Source organism: Cyanistes caeruleus, chromosome 13 (genome assembly GCF_971803275.1).
Source record: "Cyanistes caeruleus chromosome 13, bCyaCae1.hap1.1, whole genome shotgun sequence".
Classification (NCBI taxonomy): Eukaryota; Metazoa; Chordata; class Aves; order Passeriformes; family Paridae; genus Cyanistes; species Cyanistes caeruleus.
In genome coordinates, this window is record NC_141713.1 from 3,299,437 (window position 1) to 3,316,669 (window position 17,233).

Here is a 17,233-nt window from a genome sequence, read left to right on the forward strand (position 1 = left end):
TGACTCTTGTGCCTGTGGGACTATCAGTATTTTTAAACCAGTTGCTTCACTGTTTGATTTGGTTTTTGAGTTGTACTGCCTTGTGTTCCTGTCTCGGCTTTGGGCTGTTGTCGTACAGTTGGACTGAGGAGAAAACCATTGCCTTAAAATGAGCATCCCTTCTCCAGTCCCCTCTTGTCATGTAAAAGGGTCAGAGCAGCATAAGTGGGCTTTGATTTCTTCAGTTCCATTAGTGGGTGGATTCTCTTGACATAAATACAATAAAAGGTGGCTGTGGAGTTGCCTACCAGGAGATCTTATTCAGTCACTGTTTTAGACATGGGCCAGGGTGGTCTTGGATTGCTCTGTTTATTGGAAATCCCAGGCAGTGCTTGAGCTCATAAGTACAAGGCTTGGGACCTGGAATTCTAGATTCCATGCTTACTCGTGGTTTTCTGTTTGTATTTTGTTTTATTTTGCAGAGAAAATACAGGTTATTGCTGAGAGTTTGAGTTTTCCTTCTTCTCTGGGGATTCATAAATAAAAACAGATAGATTTTGCAGGTGCTTAATTCTGATGTTGCATTAGTGGCCTTTCCTGTATGTTTAGAAAACAAATATATTGAATGGCATGGATTTCATGGATGGAGATTATCTGCAGCACAGGTTTGTTTCTGGATACCCTGCTTACAGTACAGGTTATAGCTGCTTCTGTGGTATTTAAATTGCAAGTAGGACACATGCTGAAGAGATGTCTGCTGTGTCCCCATCCTCAGGAATGTTTGAAGCCAGGGGCAAAGCAAGGGTGGGAGAGGGAAGATGGAACATTTGGAAAATGGCTGACCCTGGTTTTGTTCCCCACTGCAGCCCAGGGCCAGGTGGGAAGAATTGTCGGGGGGCCAGCGTGGAGCACACAGTGTGTGAGAACCTGCCCTGCCCCAAAGGGGTGCCCAGCTTCAGGGACCAGCAGTGCCAGGCCCATGACAGGTACACCAACAAGAAGAAAAGCCTCCTGACAGCTGTCATCGTGGATGGTGAGTTTTTTCATCTCCCTCTGTAATTCCTCGCTGTTCTTTCACTGCAGTTTCTCATCTGCAGGGCTCCCATTGTTGGTGAGAAGGCTGCAATAGGCCCCCTTTAGCTACAGCTGAAAGACTAATTACAGTTAATTGTTCTTGGTGTTGCCCTGCTGTTCCTTTAGCCTTCTTAATAGAACATAGAGTTGGCAATGCATCTTTTTGAAATACTGGGAGAAAAGTGCCTTAACTTGATTCCCAGTCTGAAGTTGGGAATTTCACACTGGGAGTCAGAGAGTTGGGAATTTAAACAGTACAAGGTTGCAGTTAGTTTGAACTGATAAAAAAAAAAGGTGGATTCCCTGTGACATTTTTAAATTTATGTCACTTTGGGGCATCTCAGCATGATTGCCTGTCTCACCTACAGTCCTTTAATGCTTCCTCTGCTGGATCTTGCTGTTCATCTGCTGTTCAACCAGATGTTGGTGGGATTTGAAATGGTCTGGAGAACTTGTTCTAAAATCACTGGCTATAGCCTGAATTTTGTGAGACACAATGACTTGTTCATTCTTATCAGACTGATGAATGTTCCCTGTAACAAACATCATCCCTTCACAAACAGATGCACAAAAGTATATTGACTAATTGGTTTTCTGTGTTGTTAAAGCCCAGTCTCATCAACGTAACCCTTGAAACAGTGATATTTTAAAGTGGGGAAATGACAGGCCTAAACTGAAAACCCCATGTTCCTTCAAAGATGAGATATCCAAATCCATTCATGTAGAGAATGCATCACCATTGGCTCAAACACTTGTTTGTGCTGTTCCCAAGGGTGGTTGTTACATTTCTTTTCCCAGATAAGCCGTGCGAGCTTTTCTGCTCCCCACTTGGCAAGGATTCTCCAGTGCTGGTGACAGACAGAGTCCTGGATGGAACTCCCTGTGGGCCTTACGAGACAGACCTCTGTGTACATGGCAAGTGCCAGGTGGAGTAGCTTTCTCTTGTTCTATTTCTAGTGTTAGGTTCAGTCTGGGGCAGCACTGTGTGGGTGGCTGGGAGGCTGTCCCTGAGGGGAGGGGACAACCCTGTTTTACCAGGCCCACTACAAGTGCTCCATGGCCCTGTGTGTTGGTCTGAGAATTGTGCTGAATGCCCGAGGTATGATATTATTCCTGCACAGCTGGGAGTGCCCAAAAATCACATTTGCTTGTGTGCATGGCTTGGGTCCTTGAGAAAAGGGACTTCTGTGAGGGGGGCAGATTGGAAGGGAAGTCTGGCCTGTTTAATTGCTCTTTTTTGGCTATTAGAGGAATCACTGATAAAAGCACTGAAGCTGCAAATCAGCTTACAATTTGTCACCAGCCTGTTACAAGCATTATCTTGCCGGAATCATGATGCTTTCCAGTCCACCTGGTTCCTTCTTAGAAGTATTGAGGGAGCTTTTCAGTACCAGTTGCTTCTTGGCTCCTGCAGCTACATGAGCCAGAGTCTTCAGATACAATTCTCTTTCCCTTAGAGTGGTGGCCTATAACTATTGCAATGATTATTTCTCTCTAACCAAATTACACAGCGACCCAAAATGAGGTGTGGGAGATCTCTGTAATAAAGTTAATGGTTTACTGGGACTTTGTAATGTATTGGATGCTCAGGAGGGTAGCTGTTAGAGCTGGTGCTTCAGGTTCCTTAAAAAGTCAATGGAGTTGTGTAGACCCATTTAAGATGGAGATTTAACGTTTGGACAAAGGAAGGGAGATGAGAAAATGTGTATTTAAAGATCATAAAAGACAGGAAGTTGTTTGGAGTTGCTCCTGCTGATGGGTTCAGGTCATTTGTCATGGACAGTTTGACAGGGCAGACTCTTCATGAGTTTCCTTTTTCGTGATCATGGAATACGTGTTCAAAGTGTGCTCCACACACCACAGTGGTGGAAAATACAATTCACTTGGCTACATTCTTCCTGGCAGTTCTTCCCTTTAAGTTTCTCCTTATCTAAGTTTGTATCCTGTGGTAGGAGTTGATCTTCCTGGTATTAACCAGCACGCTGTATCCACCAGAACAGCTTTTTAGCATCACCCTTATTTCCACTAACTTCACTGGTTTTCCCTGGGGGCACAGGGCACACCAGATTTGGCATTATTTCTGATTTCTGTGAATGGTTAAGAAATGCCAAGTTTTATTGCTTTGAGCCTTCCAGTTAGGGAGATAAATGAACACAATGCTCACCTGAATGTGAGAGAGGCTTTGGGGGCATAAAGCAGCTTTACTAATAGCAATGCAAAGTGAGAAGTGAAAAATCTTTGGATGTAATTTTGCACTGCTGCAGGAGACACTTCCCACTTTTTCTTAACAAACGATGCTGAAGAGACATTTTTAATTCACTCTAATTTATTCCTATGAATAGCAACAGTCTGGGGAGCCACTACAAGTTTGATTCTTTATAATACAAAGTGCTTTGCACATAGAGCCAGGTTCATGGTGCATCCGAAGTTACTTAATTTTTCCCTGTTTTTGGCTATATCTGAAAAAGCAAAGAAAAACCTCATTAATAACCTTTTATAGTCAGGCCAGCTGTGCATCTCCAGCTGTGTGCCATTGACCATTACTCTGGGCTGGCCAGTTTTATTGCTCCAAACCTTCAGAACTGCCACAAATGGTAAATCAGACATCATGGCAAGGAATGCTTCTTTCATCCAGGGGGGATCAGTAGCCAGCTCCCTCCAAATGAATTCCTTTATGAGCACAGAGTACTGGAGGTACATCACGAAAAGCAAATTGCACTCTGAGTCGGGGGCAACTGCCTTTAACTGTGCAGAGAGGTGATGACAGCTGCAGAACATTCAGTCCATTTGCATCTGGCTGAGAAAAAAATTGAAATGATCAGTTCAAGCCGAGCAGATTTGAAAGCCCTGTGAACTCATTTATAATACTTCTCTGCCATGTATGCAGTACTGAGAATTGCCATATGTGCCTGTGTACCCCATTGCCACAGATACTTGTCTAACTAGCTGCCTATTAAACCAATTTAATTGCCATATTCATTTAATTACTCCTCTCCTTGTTTCTTTATCCAGCGTAGACAAAGCCAAGCAATAAGCATTGCAGGGGGCCTGGAGAAGAGAATAAGTGCTGAAATCAGAGGGTGGTATTACTGTTATTTATTTTCTTATGTAATCCTTCTAGTTAGAGGCTCTCAAAGGCAGGAATGACACATTGTCAGTGCAACAGACAAATTAATAACCATTGCCTGTGAACATCTAGCCCAGGAAATGTAATAGATCTTCTTCCTTCATTAGATGCTCCTAAATGCAGCTCATGAATCGTCCTTGGATGATGAATGAATGTAGATGAACATGGCAGAGGAGAAACTGTTACAAGGAGAGGAGGGTTTTGAGAAGGAAAGCAGGAACAGATTCTCTGAAGCCTCAAAATGCCCAAATATTTGGGCACTAAGGGAATTTTCCTTCAGTTATACTTTGTGAAGTTACTACACTTTCACTTTAAAGCTGAACTCAAATCTAAAAGGTGTCAGTGAAGCCTGTGGTGTCAGCCTCACTATCCCTGAAACAAAATCATCAAAAGCAGCAGCATCCCTGTATTTTTCCCTTACACCTGAAGGCAGCTGGAGTGAGTCAACTTGGTTATTACTTTGATCTTGCATAGAAGCACCAAAGAGGAAAGCCAGCCCTAAATTTAGCATAGGGGTTCTTAAATCACCTAGACTTTTTCTAGCCTTACTCCTTGTTTTTGAGATTAATCATAAGGTCTTAATTCAATTTCTTCCTTGTTGATTTGTTTTGGAGGCTGAACATTTCAAATACACCATTTCTTACCACGCTCTGGGTAAATTATATCCCTGTTCAAAGTGTATATAGGTCTTTGACCTTTTCTCCTCAAAATGCAACATGGTCTTCTAGGAAAGAGAATTTATTTTCTCCAGAGATTTTTCAGAGACAGAAAATCTGTAGCAGGCTGGAGAACAAGAGCAGCCTGGTGTGTTGGAGGAGGAGGAGGGTGAGTGCTTATTTAGGCTTTGCAGCAGTTTGCTTTCCCTGTCATGGACACTGCAGCCATGGGGAAGGTGGAATAGGGCAGCTGCACCCCACACTGGGTCCATTTTCTCCTATTTCTCTTCAAGTGACAAATGGCTTTCAGGGAGAGGATTCCCTTGGGATTTTGTTCTTCCCTGGGCCTGTGAGGTGTGTGTTTGATGAGAGAACACTCATGAGAGCAGGGCACTTTCTAACCCCTTACAGCTAACCCCTCAGCTTTGCTCTGTGCTGTTGAGGTTAATTCAAAACTGCTGGCAGTAGTGGAGCTAAAAAAAGTGTCAGATGTCACAGAGCAGAGGGGCGAGGAGAAGACAAGCTGCTCAGCTGACTGTTATGATGCACGTGACCTTGTGCTGGCTTTTCTCAAAGGAGGATTAGTCTGAGCCTCATGACAGCATGAGAACTTTCCAGTGAGGGCTACAGATTGTGCTTCAGGATGTAATCTAAGGACTCTGTGAAAAGAGAGACCTCCTGTATAGCAGGACTGGGCTAGAGATCAAGGGCAGTCTTTGCTGTGATTTAACAATTTAAGAGGTGAAGATATTTTGGCTCTGCCTGCAGTTTTCTCATGAGTGTTTTGTCATATCACACCTCCTTTCAACTGGCTGGTGAATCCACAGTATGTTTAATGATAATAAACCACATATTAGACTGTCCTGGCACAACAAAATTGTTACGGAACTACTTTCTTCTCAAAGTGATTGTCACACTCTATGAAAGGGGAGCAGAAATTGGAAAATGGACAGATTTTTAAAAACAGCTTCTGCAGATTGGACAGGCAGTGTCAGACAGAGTGCCACAGGTGGCAGAGGAGAAATTGATGTTGTCTACTGGATCTGCTGCTGGCAAACAGTTTTTTACATACTTAGTACCCACTTTTTGAATTTGATTGATGCCTGCAGTTCTGGCTTTGTCTCCTCTCTTGAGTATTTTCCATGTATTATTCATATTCCTGCATTACAAACTGTGGTACAAGATGTTCCAGACTGGGTAGCTTGTCTCCATACAACAACTTGGCTTAGCACTGAACTTTGATAAATTATTTAGTGCATGTGCACAAAATCCAGAAGGATTGTCTGAACTACAGAAACCTGTTGTATAATTGCCTTTTTGTTGGTTTTTTTCTGTGTCTGGATCTGTAGCAATGTAATCTGAGGTTATAAAGAGTATCAGGGATTTTGGTGAGTAAGGCATAGTGATAAAACCAAGTCTTTGTCAATAGCTTAGTACTTTGTGGTGTACTTTGCAGTGGGGTATGAAGAAATACCCCATGCTATTTCCTCCAATTTTTCTTCCATGTTATCCCATGGAAAGCATATAATAGAACAGAAGCAAAGGAATTCCTGGGATGGGAAAGAGCTTTGTATTATTTGCATGTTCTCTCATGAACACAGAGGTTTTAACACATAACCTTCAATATCTGTATGTGAAAAATCAAGAATTATTGTGTCTAACACCCCCATGAGCTGCTGAGGGATCTAAGCACAAAGTCAGTGGCAGGTGACATTGCAGATCTAATGCAGATGAGATAACACTGATTTAAAATAGGAGATGTCTTAACTCCTGATCCAGCAGAGCTGCTCTGATTCAGACAAAATCTGAAGGCCTGGGAAATGACAGGATATTTGCTGAACTAACTCCTACGTGGACTCCAATCATTAGCACAAAATTTGTTGTGGAACAGAAATTGGAGATGAGCTCAGAGATGAGCTGCTTGATTAGGGTCCTAGACTCACCTCACCCAGCCCTGACAGCCACCCACAATCCTCCACAGGGACAGCATTTAAAACAAGGAAAATAAGAATTCTCTTCCCCTCAGATCTGAATGTCACTTGCTCACATCTGTAAATTCCTGTTTCATGTGGTCCATCCCTGGAGGTATCAGTGGACATTGGATATTATGGACAAAAAGAGTTGGCAGTGTAGATGAATCTGTCATAACCAGCCTGCTTTGTACATGATTAATTTGTAAAGTGGCACATGTTGCATCAATATTTGTATTTGATCCATTGAGACATCCAGTTAGTTCAACATATGGGAAGCATTACAGTTTTGTGAGTCTACAATGTCATTTCTTGAACAGAGTGGGTGTATATAACAAAAATAATTGTATTTATGTAGCAAAACATACCCTCACAAGCTGTATCAATTGAGCTCTTTCACAGCCATTGAAAATACAAATAAAAATATCATTAAAAAATGTCCAAGCAATACAGAGAATAGTTCACACAGAACAATCCAAGTGATATGTATTCAAAAGAGAAGAGTTTTCCTATGCTGGAGCCAGCTATGACTGAAGCTGGAAATACCACCCAACAAGCTGTACTTTCAGATGTTTAATTATAAAAATGAGAAGAAGCGGGGGGAGAGAAGGAAGGGTAGATGGAGATATCAGCTTAAAGAAAATTAATTTCAAGCCTTTGGCTCAGCAAATGTGCAGTTACCTGCCAATTTAAAGGTCAGTGGCTAGTTCCAAAATGTGGTGTCAGAGTAGGAGACTGCCTGGGAGGAAAAGCCTTAAGAAACCTGTGGATACATTTCTGACTGTCCATGCTGAGGACTTGAAGCCCTAAAAGACTTATTTTCATGTTTCTTGCCAGCATTCCCATGTTTTAAAGCTGCTTCCCTTCTCACCAGTCCATTCAAGACTGACAGAACTGAAAGTATCCAGCAATTGCTGGATGGGCTGGTCCATGGACTCGGTCTGCTCATCTGCAGGATAACTCTTGGGTCAGAAAATACACGAGATGTTACTGTTATTTACATGGTCTTTCTTCAGAATGTAAAGCTTGCCCTTTCTGCTTCTTAATTCAGTAAATTGCCTTACCTTGATTGGTTTGACTGGACAGGAAGCAACACAAAGCAAGTGAGAGATGGCAAAGATCAAACAACTCCCTTGAGCTACTTAGGTTTTAAGGGATTCTTTCTGCACTCTGAAAACTTGACTTTGGAGCAGTGAAACTTGGGATTTTCCCTTTGCATATGGTTAATTAAGCCTTGACATTTTGGAAAGCTTTCAGCAGGCTGAGGACAGCTCTGCAGTTCAAGGATGGGCAGTGTAATACACGGAGCACATTTTCAGTGTGAAGCTGCTGATGCACACGATGGTTTTTCCAGCCAGTGCTGGAATCTCAGGGGCTTTCTCATCTTGGAGAAATCTCTCAATTAAGAGCCCAAGGACTGGTGGCAGGTACTTTGCACCCACAAAGGTGATAGCCACTGTGTTCTGCCCTTCCAATCCTGTCTCTTCCCCTTTGATCCACTGATCCACTTGTTTTAAGAGTGGCCATTGTGGTGGTTTTAAGAGTATTTTCCATGTGGGGAGTTCTCAAAGGATCAGAGTGACCAAGGTGGTCACTGCAATGTGTTTCTAAATGACTTTGCAGCTTTTGGAATCCACTGTCAAATCTTACCCAAAGCTGTTTCATTATGTACTATTATTAAATGTGCTGCTATTAAATGCACTTTCAGTTTGGAAATGATTGGAAGGCTTGAGGAGAGGGAAATGGGCTCTAATGTTTATGTAGACAACACTAAAGTGCTTCCAAGGTATTTTTCCCCCATAAAGTAGCAAGAATGCACCAATTTTCCTCTTGAAGCCAAGAAAAAAAAAAGTGTTTTATTCTCTTAGAGATATTCCCTTCTAAGAAGCCATTTCCTGGCCCAAACATGATGGAGGCTTTAAGTCTCAAGGACTGGATTGAGGGAAAAGTCTGCCCCGTGGATGGGAGCAATGGTGCCATTGAAGAGGAGGGTGCCAGGGCCATTCCCAGTTCCTTCACTCATAGGGAATAGGATGAGGATGAAAGGTGAAAATCAGCAAAGCTATTGGGAGTTACATTTGTGGATTCAGTGGGTTCTTTCCAAGCCCTTCAGAGAGGGCCTCTCGAGTCAAAGGGTGTCAGTGACCAAGTGAAGGTGTGAGGAACTGGCTTGTCTTGAAGCCCAGTGTCAGAGGGGGCACTCGGCCTTCCCAAGCTTTGCTGGCTTACACTGGTTCCCATTATCTGGGAAACTCCAGCGTAAATACAAAGCATGTGATTGCCAGCTCCCCATTCTTTCCCTGCCTCTGTTAGAGTCCTACAGACTCCTCATGTAGCTCTGGGAATAAGTGTGGTTCAACACTCATTATGTTCCCTTTATTCTTCTGTGTGCTCACATAGTGCTAATAACAATGCAGCACAATAAAAGATAGCACCAGAGCCTTAAATTAAACACAGCCTTTCCAGTATCTCAGCAGGGTGGCAGGCAGGCGTTTATTTCCAGCTGCCTTTCAGCAACCCCATTAATAAATCATCCTGATTTTCCTGGAAGGAGAACTGCTGGGACATCCTTCTGTTCTGGGGGCAGAATCACGTTCAATATCCCAAAATTATTTGTTGGACACGGGCGTGAAATTTAGGCTTGAGAATTGCAACTGCCAGAAACTCCACAATCTTCTTCCTACCTCTTTTAACTCCCATTTATACATTTATATGGATTTTTTCCTGCTGTTCCTGTGCACCAATTTAGGTGCTGTGCCAGGTAATGCCAGTATTTCCCTGGTGTGTGTTTAGGATGATCATCCTCTCTCAGCATGTCTGTCCCTAATGATTTAACCAGACAAGCTCTGCATCAGCACACAGTGGAACGCTGGCAATCTTTGATCCCTAAAGTACATCTGGACTCATGCAGTGGCCAGGGTCTTCTGAAACCAGGGGAATGTTGGAGTTCTCATCCAAATTGAATTGCTTACACGCAGACAGGCTCAGATAAACAGCCCAAGTTCTTTTAATATTTCCCTGCTTACCCTAGTTTTCAAAATGTTTGTTGTTTTGATCATTCCCTAAGATATCTCTCCAGCTTTCCTCTGGCTTCATCATAGGAAGGCAAAGAAGGGAGGGACCCAACAGTTTTATTCAAATAAGTCTTACTAGTGACAGTCCTGCTACTCATTTGCCAAAAAACTGTTTATCTATACAGAATAAATCTTAAACTAATTTTTAATAGTGCAATCTCTGCTAATAAGTTGCATAATGACAATGCTTATTTCATTGAAATTTATGTTGTAAGAGTGAATTGCTGATCATTTTGAGGGTCTTACATGGACAGAATACAATTTAGATTAGTGACAGTGTTGTCAGCCTCAAGATCTACAAATGTGGAATGTTCACCATCATAACCTGTGAATATTTTGTGAATAAGGAAGATTATGGTGATAATCCCAATAGCTACAGGAAGAATATTGTGACTCTTCCCATGTGTGGAAGCAGAACTGTAGATTTTAATTGGAAAAAAATTAGGTATGTGTAGAAAATGATAAGAACACTTTTTATAATGAAGCTTTAGGTGAAACTTAGATTTTATAGTTCATTTTTCAATTGAATGTTGATTCTTATTACAGTGCAAGCATGTGGAAAATTTCATAATTGCTTAGGCATTCTTGTGGTAGAAATTGGCCAAGTATGAAACTGACCTGCTTCCATTGAATCACTCTTTCATTTCAGGTATCATGAGCCATATGATTAATGAGGTCTTTTTTCAGGTATTCCAAAAGTTTAATTAAAAGTTCAATGTTTTCTCCCCATTCAGGTTTTCAGTCAGATGCCAATCTTGACCTCACTGTTTAGAGATGCTCTAACCTTGCAAACAAAGTAATGGGGGTCTCTGGTTGTTGTCATTAGAAAATTGGATGTGATGGGATCATTGGCTCGGCTGCCAAAGAGGATCGCTGTGGGATCTGCAGTGGCGATGGGAAAACCTGCAAAGTGGTGAAAGGAGACTTCAACCACACCAAAGGCATGGGTGAGTAACACTCAGTGGGGTTCTCTTACCTGCTAGAGGAGAGTTGGGGTACCAGTAACAGCTCTTCTTCTTGGATTGAACTGGAGTCACCTAACAAAAACAGCCCTAGGAGGCACCTGAGAAATGCAAAACGAACCCAAACTCACTTGAAGTGTGAAGCCCATCTTCTTCTTACTCAGTCACCCAGATACCAGCCACTGCCTCTGCCTGAAATTCTGAGTGAAGTTGTGTTTCTCATTTTGAGTGCTACTGGTGCTGATGATTTTAAATAGGAGACAAAATCACAGAATCTTTCCCAGTGGGAGGGAAGTTGGATTTCAGCACCATCTTTGATGTCTCAGAATGATGCATGTTGCATGTTGTAGATGATTCATGTTATAATCAGAATATCTCAGCTAAAGGAAAGAGCACTGCACTCCCCTCTGAATATTTTTACTGATTCCCTGCCAGCAAAAATATCCAGTATAGGATATAGGAGCTTGGAATTAAGACTTCCTTTCTTGTTAAACATTAATGTATGTACAGCTTGATGTTTGAATTAGTCTTTGTTCCAGGGTTTCTGTACTACACTTCTGAGAACCCTGTTCTCACACATCCTAGTTAGCCAAAGGGATGGAAAGCCATGTCCAGAACTTGGAAGCTTCTCCAGGAAGAAACAATTGTCCAGAAAAAAAATTATTTCCCATTCAGCGAAGACAGAACTGGTATTTCTGTGTGGAGAAATATATTCAACGTATGCTGCTTCAGGACTGAGTTCCACAAAGCACATGAAAATCCCCTTTAAGCACCCACTTCAATTCAGTTTAGTGGCTAAAGCAGCACCAGTGCTTAGCAGCTCCCTTTAGTCCGGGTCTCAGCTCTGAAGTCTGAGGCTCTGGTTTTGTTCACTGAGCTCTTCCTCTGCACCCTCCTCCTCCTCACCTGCAGGGCCAGCTGGGATCTGTCACCCCCTGTGAGATGCAGGTGGGATTTCCCACCTGCACCACATCTCTCTGGAGCACATTTTCATGCTTGGCCAACCTGTTGAATGGTTTCCTGCATTAGTGCCTTTGACTCCTTTGTCCCAGTTATTTTCCACCTACTTACATCAAGTCTTTTGCATTTGGTGCAAGTGGTGGGAAAAGTCCCTCATTTCCGTTGAAAAAAACCCAGCTATTCTCTGTTTCTGTAGCAGGTTATACAGCTTTCATGGACTTCTTAAATTCTGCTGAAGAGTAGCTATCTTTCATCTTTTCCATTGAGTCTACAGAACATCTTGTGCAGATAAATATTAAATTTCTGGGTCACTGCCAGGAGGTTGCACCCGTTTCCAGCTACACAGACTGTTTGAGGTGGTGACTTTACAAGGTTGTAGGAGCAGAGCAGCTTCAGCATTAACTCGCTGCCAGGACTCTGCAGGAGGTTTTCACCCCCAGTGCCCTGGAACCTAATCAGAAAGAATTTCTGATGACTTGTGGACAATGTTCAAGCATTTGGATTCTCTGCCAATCACCTCAGATGCACAAATTTGTCAAACTGTTGCTTTGTCAATGCATTGTTTGTCAGTGCAATGTTTCCACCTTTAGCCATTTCACATAATCTAGAAGATAATTGTTTTTATCAATATAACCTCATAACCATTTATTAGATGTTTTGTTTTATTTTTAATTTAATATGGAAAGTTGATTACATTTTATTTGTGCTCCCATCCATTTCTGCTCCCACGATGCTGTTTTGCAGAATCATCTGAATTTCATGCAGTAAGCAAAGCTCCAGGTCTGGGGTATCACAAGTGAACTTGACATTACTCAAGGGGGAAAAAAAAAAAGGCTTTTTTTTTTTTAATTGGCAGTTAAGCAAAAATGTGTAAAAATTTGATGGAAGCTGGGGAAAATAAAGATCCACAATATTCTGGTGATAACAAATTCAAGGTTTGGATGTGTAAATGATTGCACAGTTCAGTGGCAAATCCCCACGACCTGGCTGCTTTCCAAGTCAAGGCCAAGACCCAGAGTCCAGTGTGCTGATTTATTATTTCAAAAGAGAATAGACTTCAAACACCAAGACATTGATTGTTTTGGAGTGGTATCTGTTTGGGGAATTGCAGCTGCAGCCTTAGGCATTGGCTCTACCCATGGGACCCCTCTGGTTGCAGGATTAGTCCCTCTGGGTCCTGTGATTGCAAATGATGTTGTGGAGCCCTGTGAACTGAACTAAACCCCTGCCAACTCCTTTCTGTTTCTTAGTAACCAATAGTCATTGTAAGAAGGTTTCCACATGTGTGATGGCAAAGGCAAAGGCTGTTCCCAAGTGTTTCTCGTGTAAGATACTTGAATGCTGTTTGCAGTGTCAGTGGGTGTTGGTGAAATCCTTTGGTGCTGGTTCTTTATCTTTGTTTTGTCGGATTAGATGGGGAAGTTTGGTATCAAAAGCCATGGATAAACTTCAAGTCCTTTTACTGTTTCACTTGCCTTATCAGAGATACAAAGTACAGATCCTTTCCTTTTAGGGAACCTGTCAGTATAAAAGGAAGCCAAATTTTCATGCACCAAGCAAAAATAACCAGGTCTATTTGTTTTTTTCCCTAACTTTAATGTCACAGAGGTTCTGTCACCCTGGTGGGAAAGATGGTGAAAGGTTCGAAGTGCCTCACAGGAGCCCAGCAGTTCAGTTCTTACCACCTGTGATCCAGGGTGCTCCAACTAGAAATGGACTTAATTTTTCTGCTGGAGAGAGGAGGTCAAAAGCCTTTATTTATGATGCTAAATATCACATACACTTGTGTGCAGCTGGCTGTCTTCAGCAGGCCAGCTGAATGCACTATTTAGACTGAGGTTTCCTTTTGACTGGCAGCATGCCCTGTACCTATTTCTACAAAATCATTTTTCAAAACCAAACACAGAGTTGTTCTGAAGTCCACCTCATTCACCCTGCCACTGTACAGGGGACCTAGAAATAAAGGACAGCTCTTTGACTCTTGTTTCTTGGGGAGCTGATTTATCACTGACAGATTCTCCAAGGCTGTGCCTGTAATGCTGAGAGACCTGGGTCTGTCTCTCTTCATTTTTCTCAGCCACATCAAGATTTTCATTTATGATTGTGATTCAGAAGAATTTTTGGTTATAATTCAAAAGAATGACCACAGATATTTGTGGGATTTTTTTTTAAGATATGCCAGTTGTAACTATCATTTTGGGAAAGGAAAAGTACATCTTTGCTAGGAATTTTTCTTTTTAAGATGGTGGAAAAGTAGGGGTTTTATTGCATATGCTATTTGTCCAGCACTTATTAAAAGAAATTTGTCCAACAGTGCTGTCATGCTGGCTGGGATCATCTTTAACTAACACAAAAATATAATTTTATATCAATAGGGTACACATGTAAATTACAAGAAAATAGAACTCTACCTAATCTTTAATTCAGAAATCCCCTATAAGGGTTTCATCAGAACATGCAAGTTAGAAATCCCAGTAACCAACAGGAATGGTAGAAGGCTTTGAAATTTATCCATGGTTCTTCAGACAAATGATTTTCTTACAAATGAGCTATCCCATGGCTGGAAGTGGACAGGTGCCAATGCAGGATTTATTCTCAAGCTAAAAGCAAAGGAGAATTGTCACAGCTCTTCAGAAAATAGACACATTATTTGCACTCCACTGCAACAAGTAGCACTCAGTAAAAGCTGGGATGTGGGAAGGATGAAGCCTGAGATGCTCAGCTGATGCTTATCCCTGAAATTCCATGGAAGCTATGCTGGCCTTGGCTGGCAGGTAGGCAGGACAGCCTGAGCTCCTCGCCTTCTGCCCTGAGATGTTTGTTCAAAGCACTTTTGGGAGGTTTGATAATGGGCTGGGCATTGCTGATCTTCTTACACCTGATTTTGGTGTGTACTTTCAGCCATGGGATAATTTTTCCTTCACCTTGGAGTCCATCTTCTACTGCAGTGTGAACCAGAAGAGTTTTGCAGTAGATCAGTGGCATTCTGAAATTCACACTAAACTTTCTGTTCTTTCTGGGAGTAGTAACAACGGCTAACAATGGATTTTTCTGTGTGGGCTGCTTTCCTCTTGCAAATCTCTCCAGCATTTAAATGAAGATACAGTAGCCACTGTTCACATATTAATCTCCTTGATGACAAAGCCACCTCTTTGTTCTGGTGTCTCTCCTAATACGAGTTATACCATAAAATTTGTATCTCGGATTTGCTTCAATCACAGTCTTACATTCCTGAGACACTGATGTAATGCAGATTATCCAGAAAGATTGGTGTGTGCCAGAGTAACTGTTCCCAAGGTGGAGTATACTGCATACAGCACTATAAATTATCAAATAATGAAGTTCTCCTGTTGTATTTTCAAAGCTTCATCTTAGCAGGCTGATTTATGGGTGAAATTACTAAAAATACTGCCTGATAGTTGCCAAATCTCATCAGTCTTTAACCAGTTCCTCATTTAAAGCAGAACTTTAAGCCCAACCTTGCAAACCCTGGCCTTGCAGACAATTATCCTAAGACCTAGAAGAGCTTTTAGAGTCCTTAACTTGGGGCCAACTCTGAGACTTTTTTTTGGTCGTTCTAGCTGACACTTGATAATCTTTCTGGCAATCTGCAGTTACAGTTTGCTTAATAAAATGTGCCTGGAAAACACTGGAGGTGTTTCCTGGTGCAGTTATCTCAAAGATCAAGAATCTGTGACCAGAAGCCTCCCACCAGCTCTGAGGACCAGAGTGGAGTGGTGGAGGTGATCCAAGTTTGTACCTGTGGCAAATTTGCATGGGTGATATCCAGTCTGTTTGCAGCAGAATTTGACCACTAACTCCCCCAACATTGCTGGAGATAACGAATGAGAGTGTCCAGATGCTCCTGCTGGGACATGCCCAAGGGTTCTGCTTCACCTCTGAGAGGACAGGTCAGATCCAAACCCCTGCAAAGCATTTGGCAGTTCTCTAACAAGAGAGTGAAGGTCAGCAGTCAGGTTTGTGGTACAGTGAGCTAACGCAGTGTGTTTCTTCTTATTCAGGAGCTGTGAGTGCAGCCCCCCAAAGCCATCAATCAGGATTAGAAATTACCCAAGGAGAAAAAATCTGGTGCAAGACCAAACCAAACAGTCTCCAGAACTAATACTCTATTAATAGCTCACACTTCACTATTTACTATTGTAAAAAGTAACATAAAAATCACTTTTCCACGTGGTGTTTCTTTCATGGCACAGTGATGAAATGAGTGTATTTATGGCTTGAGCTGAGCCTCCAGCACAGCTCCAGAGTTTGCTCACCTCTAAAAGCAGTGTAACACACTCCTGGCTGCTGTTGGGTCAGGGGACAGATCCAGAGTTCACTGAACTTAGTGACTGCCTTCCACTAAATTCAGAGTAACTTTGTCTCTGAACCCTGCATGATTTAGCTCTGGGCATTTGTATCTGGTTTTAAAACTAAATAAATAAATAGTTCCCTAGTAGGGACATTAAATTACCTGAAACTTGGGCATGTTCCAAACTGGCTTCCTAACAGGGGTGTTCAGGGGTGTCTCAGGAGCTGTTTCCCTGTGACAGACTGTCACTGGTCACACTTTTGCTGTGTGTTCATGTCTTAAGTAGTTGTTGGTTGGGTTTATATGCAGCTGCATGGGGTGCAGTGAGGATGTTTGATATCTGAAACACTCTGTATTGACTGTGATTTGATATCTCAGCTGATGAAAAACCAACTCCTGGCAATGTCTAAGATAAACCCCAACATCTGTGTGCTCTGATTTCATATCAGATTTCAGTACTTCCTTTGGAAAATTGACACTGGAAGTAATGATTTTTCCTGGTGAAAGCCAGGTTGAAATGGCAGCTGGGAGAGCCTTTGCTCTGGCTTCTGTGCACAGACAAGGTTTGAGCTCTGCTGCCCCTCTCTCTGGTTTTTCTGCAAGGGATGAGTGACCATTTCTGAGATATCCTGAGATATCTCAGAGTTGAAGGGTCAGATGAAAGTGTCGTTCAGATACAACAAATCAGGGAAAGAGGGAGCCTGTGTGGCCCAAGTCAGCTGCCCACCCTCTGCACCTGATGAAACCCAAGAGCTCAAGCCTTACTCATGAAATGAATACTCAGGAAATGAATCCACCATCTGAGAACCCAAATCTGTCTCACTCCATGTCACAGTGGCAGGAGAATCACTTGGTCCTGAGGTACGAGAGGCTGTCACCATACTCCTATGAGTCCTCCCTGTATCAGTACAGCAAAAGCAGGGCTGTTCAGCTGCACTTTTATCCCTAAAATAGCTCCCTGAACGCTGCTAAGTGCTAAAGCAATCGCTGCTCCCTGTGCCAGCACTTTCCAACCCATTGCCCTAGACAGCCCACAATTCCCATAAAGGCATCACTGATATAGAACAGCTTCAGAGAGCCCTTTAAAGCAAGAAAAGTGGATGAGGGAACGTACAGGAT

At 42.3% G+C, this 17,233-nt stretch overlaps 1 protein-coding gene across 2 annotated transcripts in view; it reads left to right on the forward strand.

The window, feature by feature from the left end:
- Positions 1–17,233, forward strand: part of ADAMTS17 (ADAM metallopeptidase with thrombospondin type 1 motif 17) — a 156,674-nt gene that overhangs the window by 92,924 nt on the left and 46,517 nt on the right. Inside the window, exons 13-16 of one of the 2 annotated variants that reach the window (XM_086849570.1) lie at positions 846–1,012; positions 1,852–1,979; positions 10,707–10,827; positions 13,053–13,127. In XM_086849570.1, coding sequence (XP_086705696.1) covers positions 846–1,012; positions 1,852–1,979; positions 10,707–10,827; positions 13,053–13,127 — 491 coding nt within the window. The remainder of the gene's footprint in view (positions 1–845; positions 1,013–1,851; positions 1,980–10,706; positions 10,828–13,052; positions 13,128–17,233) is intronic. The other variant, XM_086849571.1, reaches the window with a different exon arrangement.